The sequence below is a fragment of the Bison bison genome, unplaced genomic scaffold, assembly GCF_000754665.1.
Source record: "Bison bison bison isolate TAMUID 2011002044 unplaced genomic scaffold, Bison_UMD1.0 scf7180017863932, whole genome shotgun sequence".
In the NCBI taxonomy this organism is placed as follows: Eukaryota; Metazoa; Chordata; class Mammalia; order Artiodactyla; family Bovidae; genus Bison; species Bison bison.
Window position 1 is genome coordinate 368,928 of NW_011494504.1, and position 18,492 is coordinate 387,419.

Genomic DNA, 18,492 nt, shown 5'->3' on the forward strand with positions numbered 1-18,492 from the left:
AGATGGTGACGCCAGCCATGAAATTAAAAGACGCTTACTCCTTGGAAGGAAAGTTATGACCAACCTAGACAGCGTATTCAAAAGCAGAGTCATTACTTTGCCAACAAAGGTCCATCTAGTCAAGGCTATGGTTTTTCCAGTGGTCATGTATGGATGTGAGAGTTGGACTGTGAAGAAAGCTAAGCACCTAAGAATTGATGCTGATGAACTGCGTTGGAGAAGACTCTTGAGAGTCCCTTGGACTGCAAGGAGATCCAACCAATCCATCCTAAAGGGGATCAGTCCTGGGTGTTCATTGGAAAGAGCGATGCTGAAGCTGGAACTCCAATACTTTGGCCACTTCATGCAAAGAGTTGACTCATTAGAAAAGACCCTGATGCTGGGAGGGATTGGGGGCAGGAGGAGAAGGGGATGACAGAGGATGAGATGGCTGTATGGCATCACCGACTCGATGGACATTGGTTTGGGTAAACTCCGGGAGTTGGTGATGGACAGGGAGGCCTGGCGTGCTGTGACTCACGGGGTCACAGAGTCAGACACGACTGAGCGACTGAACTGAACTGAACTGAATCTAACACTGTTAAGTTCCTTATAGTTAAATTTACATACATATATACACAAACATACATGCACACACTTTTATACCATGTTCTTTCTTACTTCCATGCCTTTGCTCTCACAATTCCTTGTGCGCACACACCCCTATGTGCAAGGCTGATTCTTACTCATCCTTTAAATCTCAATTCCAGCGTCATTTCCTCAATAAACCTGCATATAAAATCCTTCTTCCCTAATACCCTGAAATGCCATGGCATCATGAGATTACATACTGAAAGTATGTTTCTACTTAATTAATGAGTTCCCCAAAAGTTCGAACTCTATATATTTATATTCCCCACGTATATGAAAGTATCTGGCAAAAAAGTCAGCATTCCATAAATGTGCATTAAAATTAGCTGAACTGACTCTTCCAACAACTCAAGGTAGAGACTTTGGGCAGCAGCCTGCATCCAAGCATTAAACATCAGGCGCTGAATGAAAGAAGCCTATGTGACACAGCTGACAGTCTTCCTCCTTTATACAACAATGACACATGGACCATTCTGTATAGCTCTCCTGCCTCCATTTCATCTGTATTAATTTTGTTGCTAATTTTCACTCTTATTCACTCACCTCACCACTTCAGCATGATTTATGTTCCCCTCCCCAAACACCATGACCTAAGTTCTCTTGCTGATTTTAATTTCAATTCTCCATCTTACCTTGAAGAATTTATAAACTATCAATGTGACTCTTGACCTAAGAGAGGTCCCAGGACTCTTCTTATGTGTAGCCATCATAATTAACCACACTCCTCTTCCCATCTAACAGTCAAAGCCTAAAGACAGAACCAAGACAGAAAAGTGCCACCAATGAAAATATACATATTTATATATATATATATATGTTATATATGCACATAAAATTCATAAAATTTATATATGTAAAATATAGGCTTTACATGTAATGTGTATATATATATATATAAATATGTATATTTCTCAAGGTACTTGAGGACTTCTGCATTGGTCATGAAAAAAATAAATGGCACATCAGATTAGAAATATACAGAAAAGAAAACAAAAGTAGAAAATATAAGAAACAACTGTTTCTAGACATTGACTCTCAGTTGTGCAGGACTATGATCACTGAGAAAAGAGAAACAAGTGAATGTTACAATTACACTCTACTGGTTCTTGCCTGCTGGCACTTTCTAGACAAAGGCACAAGGAGAGGTAATTCAAGCACAGTATGACAATCCCACTGAGTTAAAAGAAATAGAATTTTAACTTCATGATGACTGAGACAGAGTATCCATGAAAAGGAACCTACACAGAGAAAGAGTTCTAGAAAACTATATGAGACCCCTGTAGTCTTTAACTCAATAACAAACCGAACACGTTTACAATGTACGTCCATAAGGATACACAAAGAATAACTACCGTGTAAGAAACAATTATTAGAATAACTACCATATAAGGAACAATTATGCTATTTCCGGCAGAACAACGGTAAAGAATCCATTTGCCAATGCAGGAGATCCAAGAGATGCAGGTTCGATCCCTAGGTTGGGAAGATCCCCTGAGGTAGGAAATGGCAACCTGCTCCAGTATTCATACCTGGAAAATTCCAGAGACAGAGAAGCCTGATGAGCTACAGTCCATGGAGTTGCAAAGAGTCAGATACAACTGAGCACACACACATAAGCAGAGAGATCTCCAGAGCTCACAAACTGCCAGATCAGCAGAGAAACCACAAAACTAGAATTAAAATAGACTGGGAAAAAAACCTAGAAAAAAAAACCCTCGTGGCTCAGCTGGTAAAGAATCCTCCTGCAAGGCAGGAGATACGGGTTCAATCCCTGGGTTGGGAAGGTCCCCCTGGAGAAGGGAACAGCTACCCTCCAGTATTCTGACCTGTAGAATTCCATGGACCATGTTAAAAAAAAAAAAAAAGAAGAATGCTAAAAAAAACAACTAACCAAATGAAGCTAAGAGAAAGAAGAGAAAAAGGAATAAAAACAAATGGGACAAATAGAAAAGGGACTGGCAAGAAGAGAAAGTCAAACATATCTATAATTATATTAAACATAAATAATCTCAGCACTGTCTAATAGGATCTTTCTATATCTAAACCACCCAATATGGTAGCCACTAATCCAGCCATAGAGACTTCCCTGGCTGCTCAGATGGTAAAGCGTCTGCCTACAATGCAGGAGACCTGGGTTCAATCCCTGGGTCAGGAAGATCCTCTGGCGAAGGAAATGGCAACCCACTCCAGTACTCTTGCCTGGAAAATCCCATGGATGGAAGAGCCTGGTAGGCTACAGATGTGAAGTCGCAGAGAGTCAGACACGACTGAGCGACTTCACCTTACCTTACCTTAATCTAGCCATATGTGTCTGTGAACACAAAAAAATCTGGCTAGTGAGACTAAAGAAATGATCTTTCAACCTGATAACTTCAATAAATTTTGATTAAAAATTTAAAACTCAATGTGCCTATCACATTATATAGTGGAGAAAATTCCCTAATTTAAAAGGAAGAAATTGATCAGCTAAATAAAAAGGCAAGCCTTAAATATAGACTGTCCACAAGAAATACACTTTCAATGTAAAATAAAGATACATTAAAACTAAAAATTTTTAGTTTTTTATCTTTATTGTATCTTTATTGTATACCTTGATATATCTTTATTTTACATTGAAAGTGTATTTCTTATGGACAGTCTATATTTAAGGCTTGCCTTTTTATTTAGCTGATCAATTTCCACTAATACAGTATACTAACGCATATATATGGAATTTAGAAAGATGGTAACAATAACCCTGTATACGAGAAAGCAAAAGAGACACTGATGTATAGAACAGTCTTTTGGACTCTGTGGGAGAGGGACAGAGTGGGATGATTTGGGAGAATGGCATTGAAACATGTATGATATCATATATGAAACGAGTCACCAGTCCAGGTTCGATGCACGATACTGGATGCTTGGGGCTGGTGCACTGGGATGACCCAGAGGGATGGTATGGGGAGGGAGGAGGGAGGAGGGTTCAGGATGGGGAACACATGTATACCTGTGGCAGATTTCATGTTGATATATGGCAAAACCAATACAATATTGTAAAGTTAAAAAAAAAAAAAAAAAAACTAAAAAATTTTTTTAAAAAATATACCATGAAAGCAAAAATAGTAACACAACTAAAAAGGCTTTATTAACATGAGACAGAAGTAGGCCTTAAAGAAGAATATTATCAGAAATAAAGAGGAACATTTCATGATATTATAATCATCAATTCATCAACAAGATATAACTATCCTAAAAGTGTATTTACCTAACAAGACTTCAAAATACATGAGGTAAAACTGACAAAATCCGAAGAAGAAAGACAAATTCACAACACAGAGATTTTACACTATGAATAAACTTTCTCCCAAGTTGACATTCACAGAACACTACAACTATGTATATTCAGTATACAACTGAATATACATACGTTTCAATTTTACAAGAAATTTTCACCAAGATAGAGCATAGGCTAAGCCATAAACTCAGCCTCATAATTTTTTTAAAAAACTATAAGTTATACATAGTATGTTTTATGACAACTGAATTAAATTTGAAGCCAGAAACAAAAATGAAATGGGTTAAATCCACAAATTACTGGAAAAATTTAAAACTCATATACAGTCTGTAAGTTTAAAAAATAACAGTCAATTAGAAAATATTTTGAAAAGGATGACGATGAAAATATAACACCAAAATCAGTTACATGGAGATATAACAGTGCTAGGAGAAAAATCTGTAGATTATAAATACTCAATTAGAAAATAAGAAATGTTTAGAATGAAAGACCTATGTACCCACTTCAGGAAGTTAGAAAAAGAAAAGGAAATACAAAATATATAATAGAAAGAAATGGAAATAGAAAGACAATGGAAATCAACAGAATGTACACAAATGGAAAAATCAATGAAACTAAAAGGCAATTCTTTGAAAAAGATGATTAATAAAATTGATAAGCCTAAAACTATACTGACCAAGAAAACAAAGGAAAAATAGAAATAGCTAAAATCAGGAATGAAAGGAGGGAACGTAAATTCAACAATTTAGATGACATAAACAAATTCCTTGCAAATCTAAATTACCATAACTCAAGAATAAAGAGAAAACATTTAATACAGATTTTAACAGAATTAAATTTGCACTTTAAGCATCCCACAAAGAAAACACTAGGCCCAAACAGTCTGACTAGTAAGCTTTAACAATCATTTAAGGAAGAAGCCACTCCAATCTTAACACAAACTTTTCTACAAACAGAAGAAAAGGGAATTTTTTTCTAATTCATATGTGAGGCCAGGATTCCCTTAACACTAAAACCCAATATCCCTCATAAACACTGATGCAAAACTTCTCAACCAACTGTGGGCAAATCAAATCATAAAGAAACATATTCAGTAAAATTCAAATGTAAATATATATAAATAAAATATTTTATAAAGAAAAATGACCAAACAGTGTTTATCCCAGGAATTCAGCTTCCTGTTACATTAAAAAAGTTAACCTATGTAATTCTTCATGTTAACAGAATAAAAGAGAAAAATCATGATTACATTAATAGATGTGTAAAAGTAATTTGACAAAATCCAATGCTTATTCGATACACCAACTCTTAGGAAAAAATTAAAATAGAGAAGAATTTACTTAATCTAAAAGGGCATACATGAAAAGCCCACAGCTAACATCATGCTTTCAGGTGAAAGATACTTTCCACTTAAGGAACAGGTAAGGAGGTCCAGCCTCATCACTTCTATTGAACACTATACTGAAGTCCTAGCTAGTGAAATAAAATATTAACAAATGAGGTAAAAGGCATAGAGATTGGAAAGAAAAAAAAAGTGTCTTTACTCACACATAACACAATCATATACTAAGAAATCAACCAAAAAAAGCTAACACTAGTACTTGTGAATTTAGGAAGGTGACAAGATACAGGCAAATATGCAAGAATCTATTGTAAAGACATATACTAGCTGCCAATACAAGAAAAACAAAATTTATTTTTAATTCCATTTCCAACAGCACTCCAAGAAAATAAAATATAAAAATATAGCAAAAGATGATAGTAAGACCTCTACACTGAAAATATCAGAAAACTGTGAGAGAAATTTTTAAAAACTTTGAAAGATAGATATACCATATGCATGATGGGTTGCATGACTCTATTTTAAGATATTAATTGTCTCAAAATCGATCTATTGATGCAAAACAATTCCAATCAAAACATCAGTAGCCACTTTTGCTGAAAATGATAAGTGATTATAAAATTTACTTTAAAAATGCAAATACCCTAGAGTACCAAAACACTTTTTAAAAAGAACAAAATCATAGAACTTACACTACTTTATTCCAAGACTTACCCTAGAATTGCCGTAATTAAGACCAAGGAGAGACATGCAAGTCAACGGAACAGAAGAGTCTAGAAATTATCCCACAAATATATATGCTCAATTGTATTTAAAACACAGGAGCCTAAGTAATTTAACAGAGAAAGGTTAGCCTTCTCAACAAATGATGCTGGAACATGTGGAAATTCATATGGAAAAAAATTAAACTTTGACACTTACTACATACCATAAACAAAAATTACTCAAAATGAATTACTGACAAAAAAGCCAAAGCTACAAAATTTCTTGAAAAAAACATAGGAAAAAATCTTCACAACCTTGAGATGTACAAAAGTTAGGACATCAAAAGCAGTAATGAGGAGAAATTAATGGTAAAAGAACATAATTGATAAACTGGAGTTCATAAAAGAAAACAGAATGGCCAATAAAGATTTAAATAAATGCTCCACATCATTGATCTTCAAGGAAATATCACATGAAATAACTACACACAGTAGGATGGCTAGAAAACTACAAAGACTGAATATTCCAAGTGCTCTTCAAGATGCAGAATAACTGGAACTCTTATAAACTGCTGGAAGGAGTATAAAATGGTCCAAACACTTTGGAAAACAATGGTATTTTTCCAAGAGAAAAACATGTCCACAAAAAGACTTGTAAACATTCACAGTAGCTTTATTCAGTGTTTTTTAGTTACTAAGTTGGGCCCAACTCTTTGCAATCCCATGGACTATGGCTCACTAGGCTCCTCTGCCCATGGGATTTCACAGCAAGAATACCCCCATCTATTTGCCATGAAGTGATGGGACCGGATGCCATGATCTTAGTTTTCTGAATGTTGAACTTTAAGCCAATGTTTTCACTCTCCTCTTTCAGTTTCAAGAGGCTCTTTACTTCTTCACTTTCTGCCTTAAGCGTGGTGTCATCTGCATATCTGAGGTTATTGATATTTCTCCCAGTAATCTTGATTCTAGCTTGTGCTTCATCCAGGCTGGCATTTCGCATGATGTACTCTGCATGTAAGTTAAATAAGCAGGGTGACAATACACAGCCTTAATGTACTTCTTTCCCAATTTGGAACCAGTCAATTGTTCCATATCTGGTCCTAACTGTTGCTTCTTGACCGGCATATACAGGAGGCAGGTCAGCTGGTCTGGTATTCCCATCTCTTTAAGAATTTTCCAGTTTGTTGTGATCCACACAGTCAAAGGCTTTAGCATAGTCAATGAAGCAGAAGTAGATGTTTTTCTGAAATTCTCTTGCTTTTCCTATGATCCAATGTAAGTTGGCAATTTGATCTCTGGTTCCTCTGCCTTTTCTAAACCCAGCTTGAACATCTGGAACTTCTCGGTTCACGTACTGTTGAAACCCAGCTTGGAGAATTTTCAGCATTACTTTGCAAGCAAGTGAGAGGAATGCAATTGCACACTGGTTTTAACATTATTGCCTTTCTTTGGGATCAAATGAAAACTGACCTTTTCCAGTCCTGTGGCCACTACTAAGTTTTCCAAATTTGCTGGCATATTAGTCATATTAGCCACAAACTAAAAAACAACTCAAATGACTCTGAACAGATGAAATAGACAAGCAAATTATGGTATATCTACATACTGTAATATAGCAAAAAAGAGAAAAGAAATACTGATACATGCAATCACTTGAGTTGCAAAAATGTAACGTCAAGCCAAAGAATCACAACATAAAAAAGATTGTATTATAGTCGACCCTTGAACAGTGTGGGGCTTAGAGGTGCCTACCCTCTGTGCAGTGGAAAACGAACATGTAACTTTACAGTTGGCCGTCCGTATCTACAGGTCCACATCTGCAGATTTAACCAACCAACTGTGGATTATGTAGTACTATAGTATATATTTCTCAAAAAAGAGCCACATATAAATGCACCTATACAATCCAAACTGATGTTGTTCAAGGATTAACCATATATGAATATTTATGCTGCTGCTGTGTTATGCTTCGGAGAAGGCAACGGAAACCCACTCCACTCTTGCCTGGAAAATCCCATGAACGGAAGAGCCTGGTAGGCTGCAGTCCATGCGGTCACGAAGAGTTGGACACAACTGAGTGACTTCACTTTCACTTTCCACTTTCATGCATTGGAGAAGGAAATAGCAACCCACTCCAGTGTTCTTGGCTGGAGAATCCCAGGGATGGTGGAGCCTGGTGGGCTGCCATCTATGGGGTCGCACAGAGTCAGACACGACTGAAGCGACTTAGCAGCAGCAGCAGCAGCAGCTGTGTTATGCTTAGTCGCTCAGTCATATCTCACTCTTTGTGACCCCATGGACTGTAGCCCGTCAGACTCCTCTGTCCATGGGCTTCTCTAAGCAAAAACACTAGAGTGGGCTGCTGTGCCCTCCTCCAGGGGATCTTTCCAACCCAGAAATCGAACCAGGGTCTCCCGCATTGCAGGCGGATTCTTTACCACCTAAGCTACCGGGGAAGCCCATGTGAATATTTATATGGAATCCCAATATAGGGAAAACAAATCTATAGAGTGATAAAGCAGACCTATCGTTGGCCAGAGAGGAGGAAGAAGAGGGAGGGTGAGAAAGAAGAGGGAGGGTGAGGAAGAACTGATTGCAAAGAGCCATGAGGAACTTTATGGGGAATGGAAATGCTCTATACCTTAACTGATAGGGCTAACCAGATATAAGAATTAAACAGTAGACTTATTAGAGGATTATTTTATTATTTATAAATTATACCTCAGCAAAACTGATTTTAAAAGTTAAAAAAAAAAATCAAGAGACTGTGACAGGCAAGCCATGCTTTCCAGTCTCACATGGATCTTCAAGGGTTCCCATTTGCTTCTATTACTACCTAAGCAAAGTTGTTTCAAATCTACACAATTTCCTCAATCCCTCTATCCTACTTCTACTCTCAAGTTGTCTTCTCATATGATGATTTTACCTTCCACTTCATAAAGGAAACAGAACATCAAGCATAAATACCATCAATAATCTGTTTGCTTTATTTATCTGCTACTTCCTCTTCATTTATCTGTGTTTATGTACATCTTTATTACTTCCCTGCTAAGAAGTACATCTTTATTACTTTCCTGCTAAGAAGACAAGGTGCTCCTCCTTCCATTAAGATTACCCCTTCCTCTGAAACCTTGCTCACCCAAATGCATCATTCTCAAGAATATCTAAGCCTGTCTCCATAAAACATTTTCTCAAAAAGAGTTCCCAACCAACCTGATTCCCCAAACTATTCTTCTTTCTTTCCTTTCACTGTCAGTGTAAATTTTTCTTTACTTCTTCAGTCAACCTCAATGTGATGTGGGCACTGAGCATTCATTCAAATTACTCTCTGTAAGGTATGTTACACAACTTTAAAGGCAGTACAAATGTGCATGCTATATGTGGCAACAATAACAACAACAATAGAACAACAACAATAAAAAGAAAACAAAGAATGGGACAGTGAGTCTCTGATAAAGGGAAGCAAGTGCCCTTAATCAAATGGCATAAATGATTAGTCACCCTGACACATATATCCCAGGGGATGGGGATTCTTAACAGCTGTGATACTTGTGTAAATTTCTGATAGTTTTATAAACTCCACTGAAATAAACAACTTTGTATATAAATTTCTTATTGAAGAGAAGATCAGTTTTATCAGATTCTCAATGAAGTCAGCAACTCAATCCCACAATTGTGGAAACATTACCCCTATTTTGCTTTTCCTTTAAGATTTTCCAACTCCCTTTGTCCTGAGCTATATTCAAAAGAATTTTATTTTCTATATAATATTCCTACCATTACAAAACATGCTGGATACTTGATAAAACTATCCAGCTGTATTTCTCACTGTGAATGAAGATGTTTCATTCTCACTGTAAAGAACAACTCTCACTGTAAAGCTGTAAAGAACAACACTGCATAGGAACCTGGAATGTTAGGCCCATGAATCAAGGTAAATTAGATGTGATCAAGAAGAAGATGGCAAGAGTAAACATCAACATCTTAGGAATCAGTGAACTAAAATGGACGAGGATGGGAGAATTAAATTCAGATGACCACTGTATCTACTACTGTGGGGAAGAATTCCTTACAAGAAATGGAGTAGCCCTGAGTCAAAAAAAGAATCTGAAATGCAGTACTTGGGTACAACCTCGAAAATGACAGAACAATCTAAGTTCATTTCCAAGACAAACCATTCAACATCACAGTAATTCAAGTCTATGCCCCAACAACTGATGCTGAAGAACGTGAAGCTGACCAGTTCTATGAAGACCTACACCACCTTCTAAAACTAATATCAAAAAAAAAGAGATGCTCTTTTCCTCACAGAGGATTGGAATGCAAAAGCAGCAAATCAAGAGATACCCGGAGTAACAGGCAAGTTTGGCCTTGGAGTAAAAAATGAAGCAGGGCAAAGGCTAACAGTTTTCTCAAGAACACGACAGTAATACCAAACCATTTTCCAACAATCCAAGACACAATTCTACACATGGAGATCATCAGATGATCAATACCTAAAGCAGATTGATATATTCTTAGCAGCTGAAGACGGAGAAGTCATCAAAAGTCAGTCAGCAAAACAGGACCTGGAGCTGACTGTGGCTCTGAGCTCCTCATTGCAAAATTCAGGTTTAAATTGAAGAAAGTAGAGAAAACCATTAGGCCATTCGGGTATGATCTAAATCAAATCCCTTATGATTATACAGTGGATGTGACAAATAGATTTAAAAGATTATATCTGGTAAAAAGAGTGCCTAAAGAACTATGGATGGAGGTTCATAACATTGTACAGGAGGCAGTGACTAAAACCATCCCAAAGAAAAACAAATACAAGAAGGCAAAGTGGTTATCTGAGGAAGCTTTACAAATAGCTGAAGAAAGAAAAGAAGGGAAAGGCAAGAGAAAGGGAAAGATACACCTAACTGAATGCAGAGCTCCAGAGAATAGCAAGGAGATATAAGGCCTTCTTAAATGAACAATGCAAAGAAACAGAAGAAAACAATCAAATGGGAAAGACTAGAAATCTCTTCAAGAAAACTGGAGATATTAAGGGACATTTCATGCAAGAATGGACATAATAAAGGACAGGAACAGTCAAGATCTAACAGAAGCAGAAGAAATTAAGAAGAGGTGCCAAGAATACACAGAAGAACTGCACAAAAAAGGGTCTCAATGACCCACATAAGCACGATGGTATGGTCACTCACCTAGAACCCAACGTCCGGGAGCATGATGTCAAGTGGGCCTTAGGAGGCATCACTACAAACAAAGATAGTAGAGATGACGGAATTCCAGCTGAGCTACTTTCAAATGATAAAAAATGATATTGAAAAGGTGTTGCACTCAACATGTCAGCAAATCTGGAAAACTCAGTAGTAGCCACAAGACTGAAAAAGGTCTGTTTTCATTCCAATTCCAAATAAGAGCAATGCCAAAGAATGTTCAAATTACCATACAATTGCACTCATTTCATATGCTAGCAGAATTATGCTCAAAATCCTTCAAACCAGGCTTTAGTAGTATGTGAACTGAGAACTTCTAGATATACAAACTGCATTTAGAAAAGGCAGAGGAACCAGAAATCAAACTGCCAACATTTGTTGGATCGTAGAAAAAGCAAGAGAATTGCAAAAAAATATCTGCTTCATTGACTACACTAAAGCCTTTGAATTTGTGGATCACAACAAACTGTGGACAACTCTTAAAGAGATGGAAATACCAAACCATCTTATCTGTCTCCTGAGAAACCTGTATGGGAGTCAAGAAGCAACAGTCAGAACCAGACATGGAACAATGGACTGGTTCAAAATTGGGAAAGGAGACTGACAAGGCTGTATACTGTCACTCTGCTTATTTAAATTAAATGCAGAGTACATCATGTGAAACACCAGGCTGGATGAATCACAAGCTGGCATCAAGACTACTGGGATCAACATCAACAACCTCAGATATGCACATGGCATATCTGCCACTTTAATGACAGAAAGTAAAGGGGATCTAAAGAGCCTCCTGATGAGGGTGAAAGAGGAGAGTGAAAAAGCTGGCTTGAAACTCAACATGAAAAAAACTAAGACTGTAGCATCCGGTCCCATCATTTCATGGCAAATAAAAGGGTGAAAACTGGTAGCAATGACAAAATTTATTTTCTTGAGCTCCAAAATCAGCACAGATGGTGACTGTGGCCATGAAATTAAAAGATGTTTGCTCCTTGGTAGGAAAGCTATGATAAATCTCAGAAGTACATTAAAAAGCAGAGATATCACTTTGCTGACAAAGGTCCATATAGTCAAAGCTATGGTTTTCCCAGTAGTGATGTCCAGATACGAGAGCTGGACCATAAAGAAGGCTAAGCACCAAAGAATTGGTACTTTCAAATTGTGGTGCTAGAGAAGATTCTTGAGAGTCCTTTGGACTGCAAGGAGATCAAACCAGCCACTCCTAAAGGAAATCAACCCTGAACTGGAAGGACTGTTGCTGAAGCTGAAGCTCCAATACTTCAGCCACCTAATTCAAAGAGTCAACTCATTGGAAAAGAACTTGATACTGGCAAAGACTGAAGGCAAAAGGAGAAGGGGGCAGCACAGGATAAGACAGTCAGATTGCATCAACAACTCAATGGATATGAATGTGAGCAAACTCCAGGACATAGTGGAGGACAGAGTCTGGTGTGCTGTAGTCCATGGAGTAGCAAAGAGTCGGATACGACTTAGCGACTAAAACAACAACATTCTTATATAAAACAAGCTTTCGTGAGCCAATTATCATCTCAGGGCATACTGCCAAAATTTAATTTCTGAAACTACAAGAGGGCCAGACTGGACTGACTTTTTGGAGTCCAGTCTGGCCCTCTCATGAAGACTCATCTGTATAATCCTCTGAAGAGCATACCTAGGAGTGCAATTATCACTAAACACCTCCAGCTCATCTCATTAAGCACCACATACTTTTCTCTTCCTGAAAATAACCATGAGGGTTTGCCTTGCTTTCCTTTCTTTTGTGAGTCCTCTCATCCAAAACCTGGCTAGAGACACAACAGATCCAGCATTCTCTTCCTTTCTGTCCCAAAGATAAATATACAAATACAACCCATTTTAAACACTTAATTGTTAATGTCTATGAAAAACAAACTGAGGTAACAAACTGAAAAGTCTTGGTACTCTTTCCCTTATTTTATGGTACTATTTTTACTCCCCTTTCACTCTTTCCTGTTTCTCCTAATTTTCCAACTGCTTCTACTTAAAATCCTTTACTTGCTGTCTGCCTTCTCAGTATTGGTATTCTTCCTTCTTTTCAGTTTCCCAAGGCAATTCATCCATTTTAATGGCTTTAAACAGCAATGACTCTCCAATCGTATCTTGATCCTCTAGCCCTTATCTAAAACCTAAGATCCATATTTCTACCATTTCCTGTACACCTCCAAGTAGATGACTCCCAAGCATTTTCTTGGGAGTGTACCTTCACTAGTAATATTTCCTAAGTTCTCACATGTATTTTAGGTCCCATATGTTGCTCCTTTACATACAATATTCTCAAGTAGCTTCTTTGGTTAGTTTTAGCACATACTTACTGATGAACTGTCGGTTGACTCATTTTTTTCACACTTTTGTTTCTTGCTCTTTTTTTTCTTCTCTTTCTTTACTTTTTTTGAATGCTTGTCTTTTTTCTTCTTTTTCTTCACACGGTCTTCCTATAAATAATCAGTTTGAAGGGGCAAGAATTTAGTTTTAGCTTACTTTAAAAAGTAAGTATTTTGAGGAAAAGATCTATGTCCTAAAACACTTTAAATCTTTCATGAGAGGAGACAAGGAATATGATTAAATAAATAGCTTCTTCTAAAAAATTGTGACATGCTTCTATAATATATGCAGTACTAATAAACCATATAACTAAAATTTCTTGGAAAAATACAAGGAAAGTTTAAATGTATTTGTAAATATATTGACAGACAGATATAATCAAACATATATATGAAAACACAGTGTGTGTATATCTCCTTCAACGAGCCCAAGAGAATTTATAGATTATGAACCACATGAAATCTAACAAGACAGCATAAACTGTGGGAAGAGAAAGCAAGAATTGAGACATCCCCCTTTAAAAAAAAAAAGCATCACATTAAGTTTAAAACACATAACACTTTAGATCCATAAACTTAACACAAGTGGACTGGAAACTTGGATCTAAGCTTTCTACCAGCCAACTCAACTAATACAATCTTTCCAATATCATGTCCAAAATATTAATATATACTACTCTAGCCAGAGAGACAAATATTCAGTACTGTCAACTATGTGGTATTCATTCTGTAACTTGTAAAAAAGAGTTTATAAACTTGTTCTTCCAGTATTAACTTGAATAAGTGCAAAAAAAAAAAAAAAAAAAAAAAGCTTACACCAAGTAAGGCTGCTAGTATTTACCTGTGAGATTTGTTCAACTCTCTTAATCACATCAGGTAGCATCCATGTTTCCTCACCCCGAAGTCGTTTCAGTTCTTTACGCCTTTCTTCCTTTTCAAAATTGGCTTTAGCCTAAAACCGTGAAAAAAATAAAAATTAACAATTGACCCACCTACTTCTCACCAAAAAAGCAAAACAGAAACCTCCCCCACTTTCATGTAAGGCTCACCACAATTTGCTTCTATCAAAGTCTGTGTGCATGTGCAGTAAGACACTTCAGTCATGACAGACTCTTTGCAACCCCATGGACTGTAGCTTGTCAGGCTCCTCTGTCCATGGGATTCTCCTCACAAGAATACTGGAGCGGATTGTCATGCCCTCCTCCAGAGCATCTCCCCAAACCTTGGGACTGAATCCGCATCTCTTACATCTCCTGCACTGGCAGGTGGGTTCTTTACCACTACCACCACCTGGGAAGCCCCTACCAAAGTGTAAGAAAGATTAAAAACAACAAATTCTCCTTCCACATTACCAACTGCATTATCAGTTAGCAATCACTAGTGAAATGAGCCAGACTTCCCTGGTAGCTCAGCTAGTAAAGAATCCGCCTGCATGTGGAAGACCTGGATTCAATCCCTGAGTTTGGAAGATCCCCTGAAGGAGGGCATGGCAATCCACTCCAGTATTCCTGCCTGGAGAACCTCATGGACAGAGGAGCTGGGTGGACTACAGACCATAGGGTCACAAACAGTCAGACACGACTGCAAGAGGAAGCAAAGCACAGTACAGTGAAATGAGCCACCAAGCAAGGACAGAATCTTGGGACCTACTGTAGACCTCTTCCTCTCCCCTAAGCTCCCTACCTCAAAAATGACTTGAATCTCTTTTCCCTTCGCTATCCCACTGATAGTGCCTGATACTTCTGTAACTGTTAGGAGACTGACCTCCATACCTTCGGTCTGCAACGTCCATAATCCTCTACCCACACCCTCAAAATGCTTCAAAAAGAATAACCTTTCTAAAAACAAATGATCATATTGATAAGTTTTTATCATTCAAAAACAGTCAAACTAAGTAATAGCTTCCTAAGAAGCTGTTCCTGCCTTTTCATTTTCTCCCCAAATTTCAAAGCTAGGATTGGTCCTTCTCAAAATTCTATACATAGCTATACTATAAAATTTATAATAGTTTACAAATCCACTCCCTCCAAAAACTGCCTGAAATATCAGAGACAAGGATGAAGGATATTTATTATACACATATATTACGTATGCTGAAATCAGGGACCACCAACCTTTCACTTCTGTAAGACTTATTGCCCTTTTCTTCCCCTGTAAAATCTGACTGCAGTCATTATAACTTCTTCCTGTCTCCTATACCGGTTCCTTATTTGCATTTAATAGAGAAGGAAATGGCAACCCACTCCAGTGTTCTTGCCTGGAGAATCCCAGGGACGGGGGAGCCTGGTGGGCTGCCGTCTGTGGGGTCGCACAGAGTCGGACACGACTGAAGCGACTTAGCAGCAGCAGCAGCAGCATTTAAATGTGTTTTAAACGGTTATAGCTTAAAACAGATAAAATAATGATCATCACTTGTTTCACCTTACATTGTTCTCTAACTCCAACTTTTCCCCTTCACACTTCTTTTCCCCTACCACACTTCTCACATCTTATGAGCTAAGTCAATAGTACAGTTTACTTCCTCCCTTCCTTATTTTACCTCTACTCATTTCAATCTTAATGAAAAACACGTTTCTCAACTTTTTCGAGGGGCTAAATTTTTTAGATCTCTGTCTCAATCGCTGTTTGGTTCAGTACGGGTTTGCAATAAGCCGGATAACTGACACAAATAACTTAAAAGGAGAATGAAAGGATCTACTCTAACGTGCCTCACACGAGTTTCTGAAAACGGAAAATTTCATTTCAGATATAGCATGAGGGAGGACTCAAGCTGTAAGATATGCAGGGAAAACAGTGGGGTCCCTCGAAAGTGCGCAGCACAGGTGATCAGGTGCTAGAAATGTCAAGCACGGATGCTTTTAAAGATAAGGAACGTCAGAGGAAAGAAAAGAAGTTTTCTGGAAAAGAATATGAGCAACTGGAGCCTTCCAGAGCATCTAAGAGGCAAAGGATACCCAATAGTGTGTGAGCATCCCAAAGGAAAACATCTATCCCCACACAACTAGATAAGGTAAGATACTAAGGAAATGAATCAAGAAAGGGTGCGGGGAGGCAGGAGAGCTAGACGCCTAACTCCCAGAAGGCCTCCACCGGCAATTCTAAATGATTCCCAAAGCCTCAAAACTGAGGTACCTGGCGCAACACCTCGCTCCTGGCACTTCGAATCTGTTCCTTACGCTCTTCGACGCTACTCTCACTTTCAAATCTAACCCCGGCAGCCGCCATAGTTGTTGTCGTAAAGCTAGGAAGCCGGCACAAAAATCTCGGTTTACGACTGTCGTAATTCAGTAATCAAACCGGGACTTCCGACTAGAGGGAGGAGGGAATCTGCGCCACCAAAAGAGCATGCGCAAACTGTTGCTTATTATTTCGGTTAATATCTAACCCTTAGGTTCGGAGAAGGCAATGGCACTCAACTCCAGTACTCTTGCCTGTAAAATCCATGGACACAGGAGCTAAGTAGGCTGCAGTTCATGGGGTCGCTGGGAGTCGGACACGACTGAGCGACTTCACTTTCACTTTTTACTTTCATGCATTGGAGGAGGTGGCAATCCACTCCAGTGTTCTTGCCTGGACAATACCAGTGGCGGAGAAGCCTGGTGGGATGCCGTCTCTGGGGTCGCACAGAGTCGGACACGACTGAAGCGACTTAGCAGCAGCAGTAGCAATAGGTTTGCAAGAAACAGAAGGTTAAAGTCAAGGAGTTACCCTGAACAGGACTTGTGTCAGCGTACATTTATTACGCAGTTTGCACGGGACTGACGCCATGTCACAGCTGAAGTGAAGTCGCTAGTCGTGTCCGACTCAGCGACCCCATGGAGTGTAGCCTGCCACACTCGTAGGATTTTCCATGTGATTTTCCAGGCAAGACTTAAGTCAAGGGGTTACCCTCCTTCGTATATTGGGGTTGCCCTGAACAGGACTTGTGTCCTCGTACATTTATTACGCAGTTTGCACGGGACTGACGGCATTTCATAGCTGAAGTGAAGTCGCTCAGTCGTGTCCGACTCTTCACGACCCCATGGACTGCAGCCTCCCAGGCTCCTCCGTCCATGGGATTTTCCAGGGAAGAGTACTGGAGTGGGGTGCCATTGCCTTCTCCTTCAGTTCAGTTCAGTTCAGTTCATTCGCTCAGTTGTGTCTGACTCTTTGCGATGCCATGAATCACAGCACGCCAGGCCTCCCTGTCCATCCCCATCTCCTGGAGTTCACTCAGACTCATGTCCATCGAGTCGGTGATGCCATCCAGCCATGTCATCTTCTGTCATCCCCTTCTCCTCCTGCCCCCAATCCCTCCCAGTATCAGAGTCTTTAACAAGCAGTCAACTCTTTGCATGAGGTGGCCAAAGTACTGGAGTTTCAGCTTCAGCATCATTCCTTCCAAACAACACCCAGGGCTGATCTCCTTTAGAATGGACTTTAGAATGGATCTCCTTGCAGTCCAAGGGACTCTCAAGAGTCTTCTCCAACACCACAGTTCAAAAGCATCAATTCTTCAGCACTCAGCTTTCTTCACAGTCCAACTCTCGCATCCATACATGACCACTGGAAAAACCATAGCCTTGACTAGATGGACCTTTGTTGGCAAAGGAATGTCTCTGCTTTTCAATATGCTATCTAGGTTGGTCATAACTTTTCTTCCAAGCAGCAAGCATCTTTTAATTTCATGGCTGCAGGCACCATCTGCAGTGATTTTGGAGCCCCAAAAAATTAAGTCTGACACTGTTTCCACTGTTTCCCCATCTATTTCCCATGAAGTGATGGGACCAGATGCCATGATCTTAGTTTTATGAATGTTGAGCTTTATGCCAACTTTTTCACTCTCCACTTTCACTTTCATCAAGAGGCTTTTGAGTTCCTCTTCACTTTCTGCCATAAGGGTGGTGTCATCTGCATATCTGAGGTTATTGATATTTCTCCCAGCAATCTTGATTCCAGCTTGTGCTTCTTCCAGCCCAGCGTTTCTCATGATGTACTCTGC

The 18,492-nt window shown here is 38.7% G+C and overlaps 1 protein-coding gene across 2 annotated transcripts in view; it reads right to left on the reverse strand.

Moving 5' to 3' along the window:
• Positions 1-16,757, reverse strand: part of CWF19L2 (CWF19-like 2, cell cycle control (S. pombe)) — a 140,007-nt gene extending 123,250 nt beyond the window's left edge. For both annotated transcript variants that reach the window (XM_010833793.1, XM_010833792.1), the window contains exons 1-3: positions 16,644-16,757; positions 14,353-14,463; positions 13,503-13,622 (exon numbers count right to left, since the gene is read on the reverse strand). In XM_010833793.1, coding sequence (XP_010832095.1) covers positions 13,503-13,622; positions 14,353-14,463; positions 16,644-16,736 — 324 coding nt within the window. In that variant the 5' untranslated portion in view covers positions 16,737-16,757. The remainder of the gene's footprint in view (positions 1-13,502; positions 13,623-14,352; positions 14,464-16,643) is intronic.
• Between the last annotated feature and the right edge of the window lie 1,735 nt (positions 16,758-18,492).